We start from the raw sequence: 23,580 nt of genomic DNA, 5'->3' as shown, positions 1-23,580 counted from the left end.
TAACATCACCCACTGACTGAAGCTCTCCTTCCTCAGCTTCTGCATATTGTGAGGCAGTATCAGACATGGTTCTTAAAGCGTCAGTATGCTCTGCATTTTGTCTCACCCCAGAGCTATCTCGCTAACCTCTAAGTTCAGGTAGTCTGGCTAATACCGCTGACAGTGTATTATCCATGACTGCCGCCATGTCTTGTAAAGTAAACGCTATGGGCGCCCTAGATGTACTTGGCGCCATTTGAGCGTGAGTCCCTTGGGCGGGAGTCAAAGGGTCTGACACGTGGGGAGAGTTAGTCGGCATAAATTTCCCTTCGTCAGATTCTTCTGGTGATAATTTTTTTAAAAACAGAATATGATCTTTATTGCATAAAATGAAATCAGTACATTTGGTACACATTCTAAGAGGGGGTTCCACCATGGCTTTTAAACATAATGAACAAGGAGTTTCTTCTATGTCAGACATGTTTATACAGACTAGTAATGAGACTAGCAAGCTTGGAAAACACTTTAAATCAAGTTAACAAGCAAATATAAAAAACGGTACTGTGCCTTTAAGAGAAACAAATTTTGTCAGAATTTGAAAAACAGTGAAAAAATGCAGTAAATCAAACGAAATTTTTACAGTGTATGTAATAGGCTAGCAGAGCATTGCATCCACTTGCAAATGGATGATTAACCCCTTAGTTCAAAAAACGGATCAAAAAAACGAAAACAGAATTTATGTTTACCTGATAAATTACTTTCTCCAACGGTGTGTCCGGTCCACGGCGTCATCCTTACTTGTGGGATATTCTCTTCCCCAACAGGAAATGGCAAAGAGCCCAGCAAAGCTGGTCACATGATCCCTCCTAGGCTCCGCCTTCCCCAGTCATTCGACCGACGTAAAGGAGGAATATTTGCATAGGAGAAACCATATGATACCGTGGTGACTGTAGTTAAAGAAAATAAATTATCAGACCTGATTAAAAAACCAGGGCGGGCCGTGGACCGGACACACCGTTGGAGAAAGTAATTTATCAGGTAAACATAAATTCTGTTTTCTCCAACATAGGTGTGTCCGGTCCACGGCGTCATCCTTACTTGTGGGAACCAATACCAAAGCTTTAGGACACGGATGAAGGGAGGGAGCAAATCAGGTCACCTAGATGGAAGGCACCACGGCTTGCAAAACCTTTCTCCCAAAAATAGCCTCAGAAGAAGCAAAAGTATCAAATTTGTAAAATTTAGTAAAAGTGTGCAGTGAAGACCAAGTCGCTGCCTTACATATCTGATCAACAGAAGCCTCGTTCTTGAAGGCCCATGTGGAAGCCACAGCCCTAGTGGAATGAGCTGTGATTCTTTCAGGAGGCTGCCGTCCGGCAGTCTCGTAAGCCAATCTGATGATGCTTTTAAGCCAAAAAGAGAGAGAGTTAGAAGTTGCTTTTTGACCTCTCCTTTTACCAGAATAAACAACAAACAAGGAAGATGTTTGTCTAAAATCCTTTGTAGCATCTAAATAGAATTTTAGAGCACGAACAACATCCAAATTGTGCAACAAACGTTCCTTCTTTGAAACTGGATTCGGACACAAAGAAGGCACGACTATCTCCTGGTTAATGTTTTTGTTAGAAACAACTTTCGGAAGAAAACCAGGTTTAGTACGTAAAACCACCTTATCTGCATGGAACACCAGATAAGGAGGAGAACACTGCAGAGCAGATAATTCTGAAACTCTTCTAGCAGAAGAAATTGCAACCAAAAACAAAACTTTCCAAGATAATAACTTAATATCAACGGAATGTAAGGGTTCAAACGGAACCCCCTGAAGAACTGAAAGAACTAAATTGAGACTCCAAGGAGGAGTCAAAGGTTTGTAAACAGGCTTGATTCTAACCAGAGCCTGAACAAAGGCTTGAACATCTGGCACAGCTGCCAGTTTTTTGTGAAGTAACACAGACAAGGCAGAAATCTGTCCCTTCAAGGAACTAGCAGATAATCCTTTCTCCAAACCTTCTTGAAGGAAGGATAGAATCTTAGGAATTTTTACCTTGTCCCAAGGGAATCCTTTAGATTCACACCAACAGATATATTTTTTCCATATTTTGTGGTAAATTTTTCTAGTTACAGGCTTTCTGGCCTGAACAAGAGTATCAATGACAGAATCTGAGAACCCTCGCTTTGATAAGATCAAGCGTTCAATCTCCAAGCAGTCAGTTGGAGTGAGACCAGATTCGGATGTTCGAACGGACCTTGAACAAGAAGGTCTCGTCTCAAAGGTAGCTTCCATGGTGGAGCCGATGACATATTCACCAGGTCTGCATACCAAGTCCTGCGTGGCCACGCAGGAGCTATCAAGATCACCGATGCTCTCTCCTGATTGATCCTGGCTACCAGCCTGGGGATGAGAGGAAACGGCGGGAATACATAAGCTAGTTTGAAGGTCCAAGGTGCTACTAGTGCATCTACTAGAGTCGCCTTGGGATCCCTGGATCTGGACCCGTAGCAAGGAACCTTGAAGTTCTGACGAGAGGCCATCAGATCCATGTCTGGAATGCCCCACAATTGAGTGATTTGGGCAAAGATTTCCGGATGGAGTTCCCACTCCCCCGGATGAAATGTCTGACGACTCAGAAAATCCGCTTCCCAATTTTCCACTCCTGGGATGTGGATTGCAGACAAGTGGCAGGAGTGAGTCTCCGCCCATTGAATGATTTTGGTCACTTCTTCCATCGCCAGGGAACTCCTTGTTCCCCCCTGATGGTTGATGTACGCAACAGTCGTCATGTTGTCTGATTGAAACCGTATGAACTTGGCCTTTGCTAGCTGAGGCCAAGCCTTGAGAGCATTGAGTATCGCTCTCAGTTCCAGAATATTTATCGGTAGAAGAGATTCTTCCCGAGACCAAAGACCCTGAGCTTTCAGGGGTCCCCAGACCGCGCCCCAGCCCACCAGACTGGCGTCGGTCGTGACAATGACCCACTCTGGTCTGCGGAAGCTCATCCCCTGTGACAGGTTGTCCAGGGACAGCCACCAACGGAGTGAATCTCTGGTCCTCTGATTTACTTGTATCGTCGGAGACAAGTCTGTATAGTCCCCATTCCACTGACTGAGCATGCACAGTTGTAATGGTCTTAGATGAATGCGTGCAAAAGGAACTATGTCCATTGCCGCTACCATCAAACCTATTACTTCCATGCACTGCGCTATGGAAGGAAGAGGAACAGAATGAAGTATTTGACAAGAGTTCAGAAGTTTTGATTTTCTGGCCTCTGTCAGAAAAATCCTCATTTCTAAGGAGTCTATTATTGTTCCCAAGAAGGGAACCCTTGTTGACGGAGACAGAGAACATTTTTCTGCGTTCACTTTCCACCCGTGAGATCTGAGAAAGGCCAGGACAATGTCCGTGTGAGCCTTTGTTTGAGGAAGGGACGACGCTTGAATCAGAATGTCGTCCAAGTAAGGTACTACTGCAATGCCCCTTGGTCTTAGCACCGCTAGAAGGGACCCTAGTACCTTTGTGAAAATCCTTGGAGCAGTGGCTAATCCGAACGGAAGTGCCACAAACTGGTAATGCTTGTCCAGGAATGCGAACCTTAGGAACCGATGATGTTCCTTGTGGATAGGAATATGTAGATACGCATCCTTTAAATCCACCGTGGTCATGAATTGACCTTCCTGGATGGAAGGAAGAATAGTTCGAATGGTTTCCATTTTGAACGATGGAACCTTGAGAAACTTGTTTAGGATCTTGAGATCTAAGATTGGTCTGAATGTTCCCTCTTTTTTGGGAACTACGAACAGATTGGAGTAGAACCCCATCCCTTGTTCTCCTAATGGAAAAGGATGAATCACTCCCATCTTTAACAGGTCTTCTACACAATGTAAGAATGCCTGTTTTTTTATGTGGTCTGAAGACAATTGAGACCTGTGGAACCTCCCCCTTGGGGGAAGCCCCTTGAATTCCAGAAGATAACCTTGGGAGACTATTTCTAGCGCCCAAGGATCCAGAACATCTCTTGCCCAAGCCTGAGCGAAGAGAGAGAGTCTGCCCCCCACCAGATCCGGTCCCGGATCGGGGGCCAACATCTCATGCTGTCTTGGTAGCAGTGGCAGGTTTCTTGGCCTGCTTTCCTTTGTTCCAGCCTTGCATTGGCCTCCAGGCTGGCTTGGCTTGAGAAGTATTACCCTCTTGCTTAGAGGACGTAGCACTTGGGGCTGGTCCGTTTCTGCGAAAGGGACGAAAATTAGGTTTATTTTTGGCCTTGAAAGACCTATCCTGAGGAAGGGCGTGGCCCTTGCCCCCAGTGATATCAGAGATAATCTCTTTCAAGTCAGGGCCAAACAGCGTTTTCCCCTTGAAAGGAATGTTAAGCAATTTGTTCTTGGAAGACGCATCCGCTGACCAAGATTTTAACCAAAGCGCTCTGCGCGCCACAATAGCAAAACCAGAATTTTTCGCCGCTAACCTAGCCAATTGCAAAGTGGCGTCTAGGGTGAAAGAATTAGCCAATTTGAGAGCACGAATTCTGTCCATAATCTCCTCATAAGAAGAAGAATTATTATTGATCGCCTTTTCTAGCTCATCGAACCAGAAACACGCGGCTGTAGTGACAGGAACAATGCATGAAATTGGTTGTAGAAGGTAACCTTGCTGAACAAACATCTTTTTAAGCAAACCTAATTTTTTATCCATAGGATCTTTGAAAGCACAACTATCTTCTATGGGTATAGTGGTGCGTTTGTTTAGAGTAGAAACCGCCCCCTCGACCTTGGGGACTGTCTGCCATAAGTCCTTTCTGGGGTCGACCATAGGAAACAATTTTTTAAATATGGGGGGAGGGACGAAAGGTATACCGGGCCTTTCCCATTCTTTATTTACAATGTCCGCCACCCGCTTGGGTATAGGAAAAGCTTCGGGGGGCCCCGGGACCTCTAGGAACTTGTCCATTTTACATAGTTTCTCTGGAATGACCAAATTCTCACAATCATCCAGAGTGGATAACACCTCCTTAAGCAGAGCGCGGAGATGTTCCAATTTAAATTTAAATGTAATCACATCAGGTTCAGCTTGTTGAGAAATTTTCCCTGAATCTGAAATTTCTCCCTCAGACAAAACCTCCCTGGCCCCCTCAGACTGGTGTAGGGGCCCTTCAGAACCAATATCATCAGCGTCCTCATGCTCTTCAGTATTTTCTAAAACAGAGCAGTCGCGCTTTCGCTGATAAGTGGGCATTTTGGCTAAAATGTTTTTGATAGAATTATCCATTACAGCCGTTAATTGTTGCATAGTAAGGAGTATTGGCGCGCTAGATGTACTAGGGGCCTCCTGTGTGGGCAAGACTGGTGTAGACGAAGGAGGGGATGATGCAGTACCATGCTTACTCCCCTCACTTGAGGAATCATCTTGGGCATCATTTTCTCTAAATTTTGTGTCACATAAATCACATCTATTTAAATGAGAAGGAACCTTGGCTTCCCCACATTCAGAACACAGTCTATCTGGTAGTTCAGACATGTTAAACAGGCAAAAACTTGATAACAAAGTACAAAAAACGTTTTAAAATAAACCGTTACTGTCACTTTAAATTTTAAACTGAACACACTTTATTACTGCAATTGCGAAAAAGTATGAAGGAATTGTTCAAAATTCACCAAAATTTCACCACAGTGTCTTAAAGCCTTAAAAGTATTGCGCACCAAATTTGGAAGCTTTAACCCTTAAAATAACGGAACCGGAGCCGTTTTTATATTTAACCCCTTTACAGTCCCTGGTATCTGCTTTGCTGAGACCCAACCAAGCCCAAAGGGGAATACGATACCAAATGACGCCTTCAGAAAGTCTTTTCTATGTATCAGAGCTCCTCACACATGCATCTGCATGTCATGCTTCTCAAAAACAAGTGCGCAATACAGGCGCGAAAATGAGACTCTGCCTATGATTAGGGAAAGCCCCTAGAGAATAAGGTGTCCAATACAGTGCCTGCCGGTTATTTTACATAATTCCCAAGATTAAAATAATTCCTCAAGGCTATGGAGTATAAAATATAAATCGATTTAGCCCAGAAAATGTCTACAGTCTTAGAAAGCCCTTGTGAAGCCCTTTTTTTCTTTCTGTAATAAAAATGGCTTACCGGATCCCATAGGGAAAATGACAGCTTCCAGCATTACATCGTCTTGTTAGAATGTGTCATACCTCAAGCAGCAAAAGTCTGCTCACTGTTCCCCCAACTGAAGTTAATTCCTCTCAACAGTCCTGTGTGGAACAGCCATCGATTTTAGTAACGGTTGCTAAAATCATTTTCCTCTTACAAACAGAAATCTTCATCTCTTTTCTGTTTCAGAGTAAATAGTACATACCAGCACTATTTTAAAATAACAAACTCTTGATTGAATAATAAAAACTACAGTTAAACACTAAAAAACTCTAAGCCATCTCCGTGGAGATGTTGCCTGTACAACGGCAAAGAGAATGACTGGGGAAGGCGGAGCCTAGGAGGGATCATGTGACCAGCTTTGCTGGGCTCTTTGCCATTTCCTGTTGGGGAAGAGAATATCCCACAAGTAAGGATGACGCCGTGGACCGGACACACCTATGTTGGAGAAATAGACTTTTTTTTTTGTTGGTTTTTTTTTTTTTAAACAGTCACAACCAACTGCCACAGCAAGCTGTGGTCCTACCTTCCCCAATAAACGACTTTGGAAAGCCTTTGAGCCCTTTAGAGATGTCCTATAGCATACAGGGGACTCCTGAGGGAAGCTGGATGTCACAGTTTGTAATTTTAACTGCACCAACTGTAACTTTTATACTATAACAGTGGAAAGCCTCAGTAAAACTGTTTCTAGTCAAAATTTAAGCCAGCCATGTGGAAAAAAACATAATTTATGTAAGAACTTACCTGATAAATTCATTTCTTTCATATTAGCAAGAGTCCATGAGCTAGTGACGTATGGGATATACATTCCTACCAGGAGGGGCAAAGTTTACCAAACCTCAAAATGCCTATAAATACACCCCTCACCACACCCACAAATCAGTTTAACGAATAGCCAAGAAGTGGGGTGATAAGAAAAAAGTGCGAAGCATAAATATAAGGAATTGGAATAATTGTGCTTTATACAAAAAAATCATAACCACCACAAAAAAGGGTGGGCCTCATGGACTCTTGCTAATATGAAAGAAATGAATTTATCAGGTAAGTTCTTACATAAATTATGTTTTCTTTCATGTAATTAGCAAGAGTCCATGAGCTAGTGATGTATGGGATAATGACTACCCAAGATGTGGATCTTCCACGCAAGAGTCACTAGAGAGGGAGGGATAAAATAAAGACAGCCAATTCCGCTGAAAATAATCCACACCCAAACAAAGTTTAAAACTTATAATGAAAAAAACTGAAAATATAAGCAGAAGAATCAAACTGAAACAGCTGCCTGAAGTACTTTTCTACCAAAAACTGCTTCAGAAGAAGAAAAACACATCAAAATGGTAGAATTTAGTAAAAGTATTCAAAGAAGACCAAGTTGCTGCTTTGCAAATCTGAACAACCGAAGCTTCATTCCTAAACGCCCAGGAAGTAGAAACTGACCTAGTAGAATGAGCTGTAATCCTTTGAGTCGGAGTTTTACCCGACTCTACATAAGCATGATGAATTAAAGATATCAACCAAGATGCCAAAGAAATGGCAGAAGCCTTCTGACCTTACCTAGAACCGGAAAAGATAACAAATAGACTAGAAGTCTTTTGAAAATTCTTAGTAGCTTCAACATAATATTTCAAAGCTCTAACTACATCCAAAGAAAGCAATGATTTCTCCTTAGAATTCTTAGGATTAGGACATAATGAAGGAACCACAATTTCTCTACTAATGTTGTTAGAATTCACAACCTTAGGTAAAAATTTAAAAGAAGTTCGCAACACCGCCTTATCCTGATGAAAAATCAGAAAAGGAGACTCACAAGAAAGAGCAGATAATTCAGAAACTCTTCTGGCAGAAGAGATGGCCAAAAGGAACAAAACTTTTCAAGAAAGTAATTTAATGACCAAAAAATGCATAGGTTCAAACGGAGGAGCTTGAAGAGCCCCCAAAACCAAATTCAAACTCCAAGGAGGAGAAATTGACTTAATGACAGGTTTTATACGAACCAAAGCTTGTACAAAACAATGAATATCAGGAAGATTAACAATCTTTCTGTGAAAAAGAACAGAAAGAGCAGAGATTTGTCCTTTCAAGGAACTTGCAGACAAACCTTTATCCAAACCATCCTGAAGAAACTGTAAAATTCTCGGAATTCTAAAAGAATGCCAGGAAAAATGATGAGAAAGACACCAAGAAATATAAGTCTTCCAGACTCTATAATATATCTCCCTAGATACGGATTTACGAGCCTGGAACATAGTAATAATCACAGAGTCAGAGAAACCTCTTTGACTAAGAATCAAGCGTTCAATCTCCATACCTTTAAATTTAAGGATTTGAGATCCTGATGGAAAAAAGGACCTTGTGACAGAAGGTCTGGTCTTAACGGAAGAGTCCACGGTTGGCAAGAGGCCATCCGGACAGGCTCCGCATACCAAAAACCTGTGAGGCCATGCTGGAGCCACCAGCAGAACAAATGAGCATTCCTTCAGAATCTTGGAGATTACTCTTGGAAGAAGAACTAGAGGCGGAAAGATATAGGCAGGATGATACTTCCAAGGAAGTGACAACGCATCCACTGCTTCCGCTTGAGGATCCCTGGATCTGGACAGATACCTGGGAAGTTTCTTGTTTAGATGAGAAGCCATCAGATCTATTTCTGGAAGACCCCATATTTGAACAATCTGAAGAAATACTTCTGGGAGAAGAGACCATTCGCCCGGATGAAACGTGTGGCGACTGAGATAATCCGCTTCCCAATTGTCTATACCTGGGATATGAACCGCAGAAACTAGACAGGAGCTGGATTCCGCCCATACCAGAATTCGAGATACTTCTTTCATAGCCAGAGGACTGTGAGTCCCTCCTAGATGATTGATGTATGCCACAGTTGTGACATTGTCTGTCTGAAAACAAATGAACGATTCTCTCTTTAGAAGAGGCCAAGACTGAAGAGCTCTGAAAATTGCACGGAGTTCCAAAATATTGATCGGTAATCTCACCTCCTGAGATTCCCAAACCCCTTGTGCTGTCAGAGACCCCCACACAGCTCCCCAACCTGTAGGACTTGCATCTGTTGAAATTACAGTCCAGGTCGGAAGAACAAAAGAAGCCCCCTGAACTAAACGATGGTGATCTGTCCACCACGTCAGAGAGTGTTGTACAATCGGTTTTAAAGATATTAATTGAGATATCTTTGTGTAATCCCTGCACCACTGGTTCAGCATACAGAGCTGAAGAGGCCGCATGTGAAAACGAGCAAAGGGGATCGCGTCCGATGCCGCAGTCATAAGACCTAGAATTTCCATGCATAAGGCTACCGAAGGGAAAGATTGTGACTGAAGGTTTCGACAAGCTGATATCAACTTTAGACGTCACATGTCTATCAAAGATAGAGTTATGGATACTGAATCTATCTGAAAACCTAAAAAGGTTACCTAAGTCTGAGGAATCAATGAACTTTTTGGTAAATTGATCCTCCAACCATGATGTTGAAGAAACAACACAAGTCGATTCAAATGAGATTCTGCTAAATGTGAAGACTGAGCAAGTACCAAGATATCGTCCAAATAAGGAATACCACAATACCCTGTTCTCTGATTACAGACAGAAGGGCACCAAGAACCTTCGTAAAAATTCTTGGAGCTGTAGCTAGGCCAAACGGCAGAGCCACAAACTGGTAATGCTTGTCTAGGAAAGAGAATCTCAGAAACTGATAGTGATCTGGATGAATCGGAATATGCAGATATGCATCCTGTAAATCTATAGTAGACATATAATGCCCTTGTTGAACAAAAGGCAGGATAGTCCTTACAGTTACCATTTTGAATGTTGGTATCCTTACATAACGATTCAATATTTTTAGATCCAGAACTGGTCTGAAGGAATTTTCCTTCTTTGGTACAATGAAGAGATTTGCATAAAACCCCAGTCCCTGTTCCAGAACTGGAACTGGCAAAATTACTCCAGTCAACTCTAGATCTGAAACACATTTCAGAGATGCTTGAGCCTTCGCTGGGTTTACTGGGACACGGGAAAGAAAAAATCTCTTAGCAGGAGGCCTTATCTTGAAGCCAATTCTGTACCCTTCTGAAACAATGTTCTGAATCCAAAGATTGTGAACGGAATTGATCCAAATTTCTTAGAAAAAACGTAATCTGCCCCCTACCAGCTGAGCTGGAATGAGAGCCGCACCTTCATGTGGACTTAGGAGCTGGCTTTGATTTTCTAAAAGGCTTGGATTTATTCCAGACTGGAAATGGTTTCCAAACTGATACCGCTCCTGAGGATGAAGGATCAGGTTTTTGTTCCCTGTTGTGACAAAAGGAACGAAAACGATTATTACCCTGGAAAGAAAGGGAAAGCAGAGTAGACTTAGAAGACATATCAGCATTCCAAGTCTTAAGCCATAAAGCTCTTCTAGCTAAAATAGCTAGAGACATATACCTGACATCAACTCTAATGATATCAAAGATGGCATTACAAATAAAATTATTAGCATGTTGAAGAATAAAAATGCTATGAGAATTATGATCTGTTACTTGTTGCGCTAAAGCTTCTAACTAAAAGATGAAGCTGCAGCAACATCCGCTAAAAATATAGCAGGTCTAAGAAGATTACCTGAACACAAGTAAGCTTTTCTTAGAAAGGATTTAATTTTCCTATCCAAAGGATCCTTAAGGAAGTACCATCTGCCGTAGGAATAGTAGTACGCTTAACAAGAGTAGAGACAGCCCCATCAACTTTAGGGATTTTGTCCCAAAACTCTAATCTGTCAGATGGCACAGGATATAATTGCTTAAAACGTTTAGAAGGAGTAAATGAATTATCCAAATTATTCCATTCCCTGGAAATTACTTCAGAAATAGCACTAGGGACAGAAAAAAAACTTCTGGAATAACTACAGGAGATTTAAAAACCTTATTTAAACGTTTAGATTTAGTAACAAGAGGACCAGAATCCTCCATTTCTAATGCAATTAGGACTTCTTTAAGTAAAGAACGAATAAATTTCATTTTAAATAAATATGAAGATTTATCAGCATCAACCTCTGAGACAGAATCCTCTGAACCATAAGAACCATTATCAGAATCAGAATGATGATGTTCATTTAAAAATTTATCTGAAAAATGAGAAGTTTTAAAAGACTTTTTACATTTACTAGAAGGAGGAATAACAGACATAGCCTTCTTAATGGATTAGAAACAAAATCTCTTATGTTATCAGGAACACTCTGAGTATTAGATGTTGACAGAACAGCAACAGGTAATGTAACAGTACTAAAGGAAATATTATCTGCATTTAACAGTTTGTCATGACAAAACAGTACAAACAACAGCTGGAGGAACAGATACCATAAGTTTACAGTAGATACACTTAGCTTTGGTAGCTCCAGCCCCAGGCAGCGATTTTCCAGAAGTATCTTCTGACTCAGTTTTAACGTGGGACATCTTGCAATATGTAATAGAAAAAACAACATATAAAGCAAAATTGATCAAATTCCTTAAATGACAGTTTCAGGAATGGGAAAAAATGCCAGTGAAGAAGCTTCTAGCAACCAGAAGCAATAAAAAATGAGACTTAAATAATGTGGAGACAATAGTGACGCCCATATTTTTTTTTAGCGCCAAAAATGACGCCCACATTATTTGGCGCCTAAATGCTTTTGGCGCCAAAAATGACGCCACATCCGGAACGCCGACACTTTTGACGCAAAAGAACGTCAAAAATGACGCAACTTCCGGCGACACGTATGACGCCGAAAAACTGTTGTTTTTGCACCAAAAAAGTCCGCGCCAAGAATGACGCAATAAAATTAAGCATTTTCAGCCCCCGCGAGCCTAACAGCCCACAGGGAAAAAGTCAAATTTTTAAGGTAAGAAAAAAATTGATTTATTTATATGCATTATCCCAAATATGAAACTGACTGTCTGAAATAAGGAATGTTGAACATCCTGAGTCAAGGCAAATAAATGTTTGAATACATATATTTCGAACTTTATAAAAAAGTGCCCAACCATAGCTTAGAGTGTCACAGAAAATAAGATTTACTTACCCCAGGACACTCATCTACATGTTTGTAGAAAGCCAAACCAGTACTGAAACGAGAATCAGCAGAGGTAATGGTATATAAATAAGAGTATATCGTCGATCTGAAAAGGGAGGTAAGAGATGAATCTCTACGACCGATAACAGAGAACCTATGAAATAGACCCCGTAGAAGGAGATCACTGAATTCAAATAGGCAATACTCTCCTCACATCCCTCTGACATTCACTGCACGCTGAGAGGAAAACCGGGCTCCAACCTGCTGCGGAGCGCATATCAACGTAGAATCTAGCACAAACTTACTTCACCACCTCCATAGGAGGCAAAGTTTGTAAAACTGATTTGTGGGTGTGGTGAGGGGTGTATTTATAGGCATTTTGAGGTTTGGGAAACTTTGCCCCTCCTGGTAGGAATGTATATCCCATACGTCACTAGCTCATGGACTCTTGCTAATTACATGAAAGAAACTAGGCCCCAATAAAGTTTTATCACCAATGCATATATAAAAAACGATTAAACATGCCAGCAAACGTTTATATTGCAATATCATAAGGGTATTACCCCTGGGAGTAAGCATGATACCAGTCGTTATTAAATCACTGTATTCAGGCTTAACTTACATTAATCCGGTATCAGCAGCATTTTCTAGTGTTTTCCATCTCTAGAAAAAATTATAACTGCACATACCTGATAGCAGAATAAACTGCACGCCATTCTCTCGCTGAAGTTACCTCATCTGTGTAATCCCCTCAGACATATGTGAGAATAGCAATGGATCTTAGTTACAACCTGCTAAGATCATAGAAACCTCAGGCAGATTCTTCTTCTATTTACTGCCTGAGATAAAATAGCACAACTCCGGTACTATTTAAAAATAACAAACTTTTGATTGAAGAATATAAACTAACTATATTTAACCACTCTCTCCTACAACATCCTAGCTTGTTGAGAGTTGCAAGAGAATGACTGGCTATGACAGTTAGGGGAGGAGCTATATTACAGCTCTGCTGTGGGTGTCCTCTTGCAACTTCCTGTTGGGAATGAGAATATCCCACAAGTAATGGATGATCCGTGGACTGGATACACCTTACAAGAGAAATACTTACTTTGTTTGAAGGAGTAAATTCTTTGATGCCCATTTTTGAGATTATTTTTGTGATAACATCTTGTGACAAGTCCTGTAAAAAAAAAAAAAAAACACAAACAGTCAATAAAAAGTGTACCTTGGTCTAGAAAATATGTAAACCCCTGCCCTAACCCATGATTTTAGATTTGTGGTATCTTTCAGAAGCTTACCTTGTCAGTGAAAGGAATACTGTGTACTTCAGCAAACAATTTGGATGCACTAACAATGAAGCTAAAATGCCTGTAATGTAATAATACAATAAGTTTAAGGGTCATAAAACGTATTTTTTAAATATATGCACAGTATATATGTGCACATAAACACTGCATAAGAAAAAGGTCTGAGTACAAAATAAATGGTTTAATAGCATTTAAACATGTCATATTGTTTTAACTGTTTTGCAACCTAAAAGTGTCTTCGCTTATCTCCTCTACTGTAGGGGCTAATGTATATCTGTACCTCAGCAATCAAGCAATCACAGTGTAGCTCCTAAAACAGGGTTAGGACTGTGAAGTCTACAGTATTCATTTCCAATCTTAGAAGAATTGGAAACATTTTCATTGCTAAATTACAAGAAAAAAGTACAACATAAATAATAAAGAGTAAAGTTTAAGAAGAGAATTTAAATTTTGCGTTTTATGCCTCTTTAACTAGAATACATGGTAAAGAAAAAATTAAACACACATATTAATTAACATTACAACAGAATGCGCCAATGGGCTGAATATGCTGTAACATTTAAAACAATTTTCACATTTTCAGAACTGGCTCTTTGAAAGGGAAATATGACTCATTTTTTGTCTGTATATGAAAGAACCACTGTTTTGAAGAAAAAAGGCTAAACTATTTAAATTGAATGTTAAATTAACAGGAAGTGCATGATTATGTACAGCTGAGTCCTGCTCAGTGCTGACCGGGATAATTCCCACATAAAAATGGTTTATTCAATTCAATGGTGCATCCATTGTTTTCAAAATGAAAGCTCTGTAATACATTTTGAAACATTGTCTTATATAGAATGTTTTAAAAAGTATTATAAAAACTGAAAATGTTTCTTTCATGTTTTAAAGTGAATGTAAATTTTACAATTACTCAAGGCTCCCAATACTCCTATTACACATCCTTATTCAAACCAACTTTTTTTCTTTTTTTTTTTAAAATATAAATCATTTTTAATTTATTTGAAATACTAACTTTGCTCCGTTTTCAGGTCGAACTCCTTCCATCCAGCACTTCCGTGTTTTTTAGAGTGTGACGTATAGAGCGGTCCCACCCGCTCTATACGTATCTCAAAAGCGCGCACCCGTGGAGCCCTTACTATGTGCATGCGTTAAAAACCTTGGTACTTCATCTGCGCATGTGTTTACTAAGCAAAATACTTACTGTGTGCAAGCTTGAAAATAGGATATACTTATGGTGTGCATGCGTTAATATCCGATATCTTCAAGGCACAACATAGTATAGTTGCTAAAAAAAAAATAACTCCTCTGTAGATGCGATCGTTATAAATATAAGGCGATTAGAATATTAGCAAACTTCCCTGTGTTACTTCGGCATCGATACTTACTTGCAAGTGTTTGTTCTTAGCCGGAATTTGTATATGGGTCTAATAAAGCATGTGCGTCTCGTGGAAGCGCATCCCTTCTGAAGCTGGGTATTATATGCTAACGCATGTGCAGAAGAAGCGCATGACATTGCAAAAAAGGTGTTGAACGCCCCAGGGGGGAAAACCGGATTGGCAATCGATGTTGTCAATCATTGGAAAAAAGAGGGACAACATGGCCGGCGGAGGAATCGCGGGTCAGAAAATGAGATAAAAAGGTATATTTTTGGATTTTGCAGGTACACAAAAAAAAAAAACGATGAATTAAAGTCCCCCTAATTTGTAGAGATTGCTAATATGGTGAGTTTACATTCACTTTAAGTAGAACATACAATTGTAAACAACTTTCCAGTTTACTTCTATTATCAAATTGGATTCATTCTCTTATAAACATAGAATTTCACGGTAGATAAGAACAAAGAAGGCCCATCAAGTCTACCTACTGTATATTACGTTACTTTTTCCTTAAGATAGCCTTATGAATGTCCCAGGCACTTTCGAATTCCTTTACAGTCTTTGTGTTTACCACCTTAATTGGAAGTTTGTTCCATGAAACCACCACCCTTTCTGTAAAAAACGTATTCCTCACATTTCTCTTGAATCTGCTACCCTCTAACTTAAAGGGACATGAAACCCAAAAATTTTCTTTTATGATTCAGATAGAGAATACAATTTTAAACTTTCCAATTTACTTCTATTATTTATTTTGCTTCCTTCTCTTTGCTGAAAGGTTTATCTATGTAAGCTCAGGAGCAGCAAAGAACGTAGGTTCTCGTTGTCGATTGGTGGCTGCAGATATATAACGATTGTCATTGGCTCACCCATGTGTTCAGTTAGAAACAAGTAGTGCATTGCTGCTCCTTCAACAAATAATACCAAGAGAATGAAGCAAATTAGATAATAGAAGTAAATTAGAAAGTTGTTTAAAACTGTATTCTCTATTTGAATCATGAAAGAAAATGTTTGGGCTTCTTGTCCCTTTAAGATTGTGACCCCTGGTTTTGGTATTTATTTTTTTTGTGGAAAAACAAATTATGCTTACATGATAATTTTCTTTTCTTCTGACGGGAAGAGTCCACAACTGCATTCATTACTTTTGGGAATTCAGAACCTGGCCACCAGGAGGAGGCAAAGACACCCAGCCAAAGGCTTTAATACGGTCTCCACTTCCTTCATCCCCCAGTCATTCTGCCAAGGGAACAAGGAACAGTAGGAGAAATATCAGGGTGAAAAAGGTGCCAGAAGAACAAAAACCGCCGCCTCATATAAAGCACGGTCGGGGAGCTGTGGAATCTTCCCGTCAGAAGAAAAGAAAATTATCAGGTAAGCATAATTTAAGTTTTTCTTCTTAAAACGGGAAGAGTCCACAGCTGCATTCATTACTTTTGGGAAAACAATACCCAAACTATAGAGGACACTGAATGCAAACAAAAGGGCGGGTACAGAAGGCAGCCCCTTTCGAAGGGCACCACAGCCTTAAAAAACCCAACACCCTACCAAAAAACTAACGCTTAGAACAAGGGGTTAAAAACCTGAAAGGACCCAGTAACTGCCCATCAGTTAAATAACATACAAGCCAAGCTAAAGACCGCCAGATCCCTAGATCCAACAAACACAACAAGCCCCCAAGGAGTCAAGTCCCGCGGGCTTACTGATTACACAGAACTAACTCTAAACCCGAAGTAGGAACCTCCACCTAGCCCCAGGGGGAAAAACAGAGGATCCAAAAGATGTTTAAAGGACCACCACGAAGGAAAGAAACCTTGAAACAACTAAGGCGAACCCAAAGTTGCTAAAGACAACTGCCCAGCGAAGAACTCCCTAGAAGGGCAAGGACCAGGGATCAATTTAACCTCAGATCCCTGACACAACACCATACGACTAATGGTGTCACAAGGAAGCCACAAGCTCCCCACTGTACCCTAGTCTAGCAGACACAGTAGCTAAACTAGTCAAATATAGGTAGGAAGCCCACAGAAACCGAAAAAAATTTGGAACCTGCAGACAAGGATGATAATCCCATCAGAGAAAAGGCTATCTCGTGACAAATAGCCACCTCTGAACAAGCACTCGCAAACTCCAGCCTCAAGACAGCAAAGCTGACCCTAAGCCAACATGGGAGACCATCCCACAGAGAATGCCAAAAAATTCCAGACAACACTCTCGTCTAGGACCTTAGAAAAACATCCAACACCAGCAGCATGAGCGACCAGTGGAAGGATGAACACCATGACCCCCCACTAAGGCAGGAACAAGGGTAAAGATCTGCCACAGCAGGAACAACTTCAACCCTCAGCCACTAAGAAGGGAGATAACCTTCAGGCCACTTAGACCTGCAGCAACTGGAAGCACATGGTCAATACTCAGAGCAGCCAGATCCCCGACTCCCCTTCCGAGATAACGGACCCAGTTCCAAAAATTTGGCAACGTCTGAATACAAAGAGTACAAAATTCTCCAAATCACACCTCAGAAGAAAAAAAAAGGGGGGCCCCAAGGAAAAACAACTCTGACTATTAGTGAAATTAGCTTGACAGGACAGAAGACTGCGAGCTTTGGGGTCAAGAACCGCTACACAGCTTTCTACCTAAAAAGGACCACTCCTAACCAAGGGAGATAGGACACTGAACTACAGCGTCCCAGTACCAGAACCCAGCCCCATAACCTCTTGCACGCAAAGGAGGGCAGCACCTCTCAGTTAACAAGAAAAGAAAGAGCTATAAGGCCTCAGACACTGAAACACTGCAAAAACTCCCAGAAGGAGGGTAAATGTAAAGGAACCGCTTCCCAAGCCAGAATCTTGGCGAAGAAGCCGACAGCCCAGTTGAAACCAACCCACAAGCTCACATCAAGGTGCAATAGCTGCCCATGACAACCGTAAGATCTCGCCTGAAAGACAGCAAAACTAGCCCTCAGGCAGATACTAAATAGTCCCTGAAGGGAGAAGTGAAAGATGTAGAACCCAAAGGCTTGAAACAGATTTGAAAAGAGCTTGTGAGCACACATTCAAGGTGCAAATAGCTGCAGCTGATTTCACCTAGGACCGATTCAGATCCGGACTCCGAATCTCAGACAAGAGACATGGCCATAAGTCAGACCCCCAGAACCCGAGACCGATCGATGTTCTAACCCATCAAGTGATCACATACGGAGGAATGCACCCTGAAGTGCACTCCCATATCCCAATGTCCCTGGACATTGGACTTTTGAAAGAGATACAGACCAAAGAGGCCAAGGAGCCACCTTAAAAGGTCTAGGAAAAGGGCAACCAGCACCCCGAAGGTGAAACTGGATCCCGGATCCTCTGCTGTAAACCCAAAGACATAGATCTTTCAGAGAGTCTAAAGGGAACACCTCCCTCTAAAGACCACAGGATGAAAAGGGACAGGCTCCAAACCAGTCCATAGAATGAGAAGATGATAATATCTCCAAAAGACCCTTACAGGATCAGTCTCCCGGAAATCCTGTACCTCACAGGAAAACACAGTGGGAGCCTCATAACTCCTGGCAGACAAGTCTACCAGGGGAATATGCCGGGGAAAACAAAAGGGGGGAAGGGGGAACCCCCAACCCCTGCTCTCCCATAGGAGAGCGTGCAACATATTAAAGGAAGAAGTAACAAGGACATACCCGGACTTCCAGACACGGATGACCCAACCACCCGAGAAGGGGACAAAGTAGCCCCAGCAACCTACGCAAGGTGTCTGGGATGAGTCACAAAAATTAGACATCCAGAAGGTACCAAGAGTGAAAACGAATCATTATCCATCCGGTACCCCCAACGCCTAGAGGTCATTTAAACCTCCAAACCCAATGGGAATGGAGGAAACTCTGCTCCAAGGCCAAAGGCCTCACACGATGATGGTGGTGGGTTCAAACTCCTAATCATGAGTTTAATAATCAGACATTACCACTAAGCCACCGTAGAGGCCCACTTAATAGTAGAACGGGAGGTGGGCCAAAGCAGCCCTCCTCCTTCTAAAATGGAGGCAACAAGAAAAACACAAACACTTATCAAAGTGAACGACCCAGTACCCAACAGGGTAACCAGTACATCAGTACCACGTGGGTGACATGAACTGTAAGGAACCGTATCTAGTGCCCGACCAGGATCCGCCTGGCATGAGAACACTCCGAAACTGTGCAAGGTCCAAGGAAAATCGAGGCCCCCGAAGGGATCGAAAACAAACTATAAACATAACTATGCATTATATAGTACTGCGCAACTTCCAATGAAGTGCTTACGTGACAACAAAATCGCAAGTATCAGTTCTAGAGAAGAAACGTTCCCAAAAAAACGGAAACTATATCAAACATGAGCTTCATAAAACAAATTAAACACATCCCAAATGAATCAAATAAAATGAAGGCAGCACCCGCGGGTGAACGCCCAAGGAGAATGGGAACGCCAAGGGGACCAGCCGATTAGAGGTCCCAATCTCCTAAGCTCAGAACTGGAACAGATACTTAAAAGAAACGAAAGACGGAGACGTGAAGGAGATTGGCTTCATCCCCATACATCTAACCCAATTTGCACTCCGGCACAGAATACTAAGGATCCCTCGGTCCAGTAGGACCGGAATCCTCCAGCACCGCCAAAACATGCATTAGTAGTACATGAAGGCGTGCCAGTCTATAACGGAAGGCAAAATGTTCCCCCGCCGGATCGATGGATGACCCTGGCCCAGAGGGAGGAGCCCCTGAAGCCTCAGATGCCATCGCTTCCCCAGAAGGTCGAACTGACTCAGGCAATCTCACGCTTGACGGACCCTCGTTAACAGGACAGTATTTTAGAAATACTTCTCTTGGGAGATATAAAATGTGCCAGTGCCATCGATATGGCCTTTTTGGAACTGTGCCGTCACCTCTGGAGGAAACAAGACGCCTTCCGGAGGAGTAATGGCCCTTGGGACACCTGCTTGAGTAGCAAAAGAAAGTTCTGGGGCAAGTGCCTCACCGGACATGGAATCCTCAGGGGTGGATGGCTCAACACACTCTACGCTCCCTTAATCAGGGGAAGAGAGTACTCTAGCATGGATAACACGGGCCATTTCATACTCTTCACAAGACGTATACTCTGAGTCAGAGATGTTCGTCTCTAAAAACATCAGAATCCTCCATAACTTGTAGATTGCAAATATGAAGATTGCAAATATGGACAAAAACTAAACGGCACCTTACACTGGGGCACTCACCACCTCCTGTGAACCAGACAACCAACGAACAGACTCTCTCCGTCATCACTCGGTCAGAGTACGGAAATGGAGGTACAACGTGACCACTCCCGGTCAAGCGGTGTACTGTGTAAGCTTCGCAAAAAAGGCGCAGCAGTGCTAGTCTGATAAGGCCGTTATGTTCGGAATAGCCCTGAGCCCAAGTATCACTACACATAAGCAGACAGAATCACATAAACATGATTAAAGTCCCGCCTGTTCAATAACCCCCACAGGAGATATTAACCCTTGATTCCATAAGATAAAAGGAGTCCCACTGGGAGCCTGACTTCTTTAGCTAACATTACATTCCCATATTGAAATAAAATGAAACGATCTTACCGGAATTTATGCCGTGGAACAGTAACACGGCCCTTCAAGTGTGACAGATTGTAGCATCGCTTCTGACATGGACTTGAGTGAATAAAGGCAGGCAGCGAAACTCGTCAATGCTGATTGCCAAGGAGCTGTTAACATGAGTCAGGATGGGTTCACAGAGACAACACTCCCTGCATCTCCGGACTCTAACTTTCATCCATGCTCTCACTGAGAGGCTGACAGGATTACTTAAAACTCCAGTCCCATTTCGAGGAGTACTACCCGCCATAAGAGACTATCTTCAAACTTCTGACACGTCTCTGCCAACCTCCTGTAACGAAAGGCAAAGAATTACTGGGGGGGATGAGGGAAGTGGGGGAGGTATTTAAGCCTTTGGCTGGGGTATCTTTGCCTCCTCCTGGTGGCCAGGTTCTGAATTCCCAAAAGTAATGAATGCAGCTGTAGACTCTTCCCGTTTAAGAAGAAAATGCATTCAGCTTCCACTTTATTAAGTCCCATTATATATTTGAAGGTTTGTATCATGTCACCTTTTTTCCTTCTCTCCTCTAAACTATACATATTTAGGTCATAGAGTCTTTCTTTGTACGTTTTATATTTTAGACTGTGTACCATTTAGTAGCCTCCTTTGGACAGTTTCTAGTTTATTTATATTTCTATATTAACATATATATATTTATATGGTCTCCAGAACTGTACACAGTATTCCAGATGAGGCCTAACTAATGATCTGTAAAATGGCATAAGAACCTTGCTATTTCTGCTATTAATATGTCTCCCAATGCAACCAAGTATTCAACTGGCTTTACTGGTATCCGTTGTGGAAGCAGCACCAATACACTCCTGGGAGCTAGCTAAACAAATTGGGTGAGCCAATAACAAGAGGTGTATAAGTGCAGTCACCAATCTGCAGCTAGCGCACAGCAGTGCTGCTCCTAAACCTACCTATGTATGCTTTTCAACAAATGTATAAAAGTTTATCACCAAATTTTTTTAAATGCAACTGTCTTTAGATTCTGGCGTTTTTGCATTTATAAATGTAGAAAAGTGATCCCTCCTTATGTTTTGTTTTTTTGTTAAAGGGACACTGTACCCAAAATATTTCTTTCGTGATTCAGATTGAGCATGAAATTTTAAGCAATTTTCTAATTTACTCCTATTATCAATTTTTCTTTGTTCTCTTGCTATCATTATTTGAAAAAGAAGGCATCTAAGCTTTTTTTTGGATTCAGTACTCTGGACAGCACTTTTTTATTGGTGGATGAATTTATCCACCAATCAGCAAGGACAACCCAGGTTGTTCACCAAAAATGGGCCGGCATTTAAACTTACATTCTTGCATTTCAAATAAAGATACCAAGAGAATGAAGACAATTTGATAATAGGAGTAAATTAGAAAGTTGCTTAAAATTTTATGCTCAATCTGAATCACGAAAGAAAATTTTTGGGTACAGTGTCCCTTTATGTGGCCTTCCCTGCACATACTACAGTGAACAAATATACTTACAATTGGTCATTTACATCACAATTTATCGGAGTAGGTGGACGCTTTGGTGATTGCCAAAATAAACCTGTACAGGGCAAAATAATAGTTAATTACTAAGAATTTCAAAGAGGCAAAGAAAATCTAAATATTAGAACATAAAATTGTACTAACTTCCATCTTTCAATCGTGTGTCCAGGGGGAATGAATGCAGCAACTGTTGTGCCTAATAGAAAACAGCAAAGCACCAAATTCAATTACTACATTTAAAGCTCGAGCAACCAGACTTTATATATTGTACAACAAAATAAAAAATTATATATATATATATATATATATATATAAATAAAATCTATAAAAAAAATCTCATTTACTATAGAAGGGGAGTGTGTTTTAATGGAGAAGAATAATAATTAAATTAGAGAGTTGTTTAAAATCGCATGCTTTATATGAATCATGAGATAAAAATGTTGGGTTTCATATCCTTTTAAAGAACACGGTTGACTTCTAGCGTACTGATCCCCCTGTACACTGCAGTGTCATTATTATAAGACCCCTGTAAGTGAATAAACTTGTACTATACTGACCTTGTGATTGAAATACTTTTCAAACTTCAGTCTTGCAAGCTCCACACATTGATCCCACGTTCTAGGTTTTTTGCTAAGTAGTTTAACAACATGAAAGCAGCCTTCCAAACTATCTCCACACTGTATTCTCTAGAGGGAAAACAATACAACAGGGAACACTGCACTTTAGCACTCACTGATAAATAAATCTTGTAACAGCTAAATTATGAATTTTAATGGTATTAAAATCAATATTTTAATCAAGTCCCACATTTTTCTTTGCTTACCCTCAAAACGTCTTGCGCAGATGTATGTGTCTGCCAAAATTTATTATACAGTGAAGGCTTGTGGGAAAACGTACTCTCAAACTGCAAGCAGAAAAATAGTATCCAAAGTAAGTTACAAAACTTGGTTACGTTTGCAAAGAACTTTCACACAGTTAGCCATTCATTACCTTGTCTCTTGCCCATTGAATTGTGTGCTCAATTGAAGCTGGAAATGACTTCAAAGTGCAAAAAGGAATTTCTTCATCTGGAGGGTCACGCTGAGAAAAAAAAAAAAAAGTCAGTTTAGATGTTTCTAAAAAGCTTAAAAACATAGAATATACCTACATATTCAGTATAGCGACAAAAAAATGTATTACGATAAAAGGGATATGAAACCCACAGTTTTTCTTTCATGATGCAGATAGAGCATCTAATTTTCAGACAACTTTCTTTTTTACTCCTACTATCAATTGTCTTCATTCTTTTGTTATCTTTATTTGAAAAGCAGGAATGCAAGCTTAGTAGCCGGCCCATTTTTCATTCAGCATCCTGGGTAGCGCTTGTTGTTTGATGTCTAAATGTACCCACCAATCAGCAAGCGCTACCCAGGGTTCTGAACCAAAATAGGGTTTCATATCCCTGTAAGACTGTTACATTATTTGTAATGTTGTAAAAAAAAGTACATCTTATATCTTTAGGGCTCTAATCATCAGGATATTTTAACATAATTGTAATATTGTTTATATGTTAAACACAGTCAGTATACACTTCCACAATTATTACTTTATTTAAAAAGGTATGACATTTAATTGTAAGCTAGACTGCACT

At 40.9% G+C, this 23,580-nt stretch overlaps 1 protein-coding gene across 1 annotated transcript in view; it reads right to left on the bottom strand.

Annotated features, from left to right (window-relative positions):
- Window positions 1-23,580, bottom strand: part of UBA6 (ubiquitin like modifier activating enzyme 6) — a 250,035-nt gene that overhangs the window by 67,354 nt on the left and 159,101 nt on the right. Inside the window, exons 21-27 of the mRNA XM_053703266.1 lie at window positions 22,941-23,030; window positions 22,774-22,854; window positions 22,508-22,636; window positions 22,095-22,146; window positions 21,945-22,008; window positions 13,458-13,527; window positions 13,268-13,339 (exon numbers count right to left, since the gene is read on the bottom strand). Coding sequence (XP_053559241.1) covers window positions 13,268-13,339; window positions 13,458-13,527; window positions 21,945-22,008; window positions 22,095-22,146; window positions 22,508-22,636; window positions 22,774-22,854; window positions 22,941-23,030 — 558 coding nt within the window. The remainder of the gene's footprint in view (window positions 1-13,267; window positions 13,340-13,457; window positions 13,528-21,944; window positions 22,009-22,094; window positions 22,147-22,507; window positions 22,637-22,773; window positions 22,855-22,940; window positions 23,031-23,580) is intronic.

The sequence above is a fragment of the Bombina bombina genome, chromosome 2 (assembly GCF_027579735.1).
Source record: "Bombina bombina isolate aBomBom1 chromosome 2, aBomBom1.pri, whole genome shotgun sequence".
Classification (NCBI taxonomy): Eukaryota; Metazoa; Chordata; class Amphibia; order Anura; family Bombinatoridae; genus Bombina; species Bombina bombina.
Note: the sequence above shows the minus strand (reverse complement) of the source record. Positions and strands in the feature narration are given on the sequence as shown.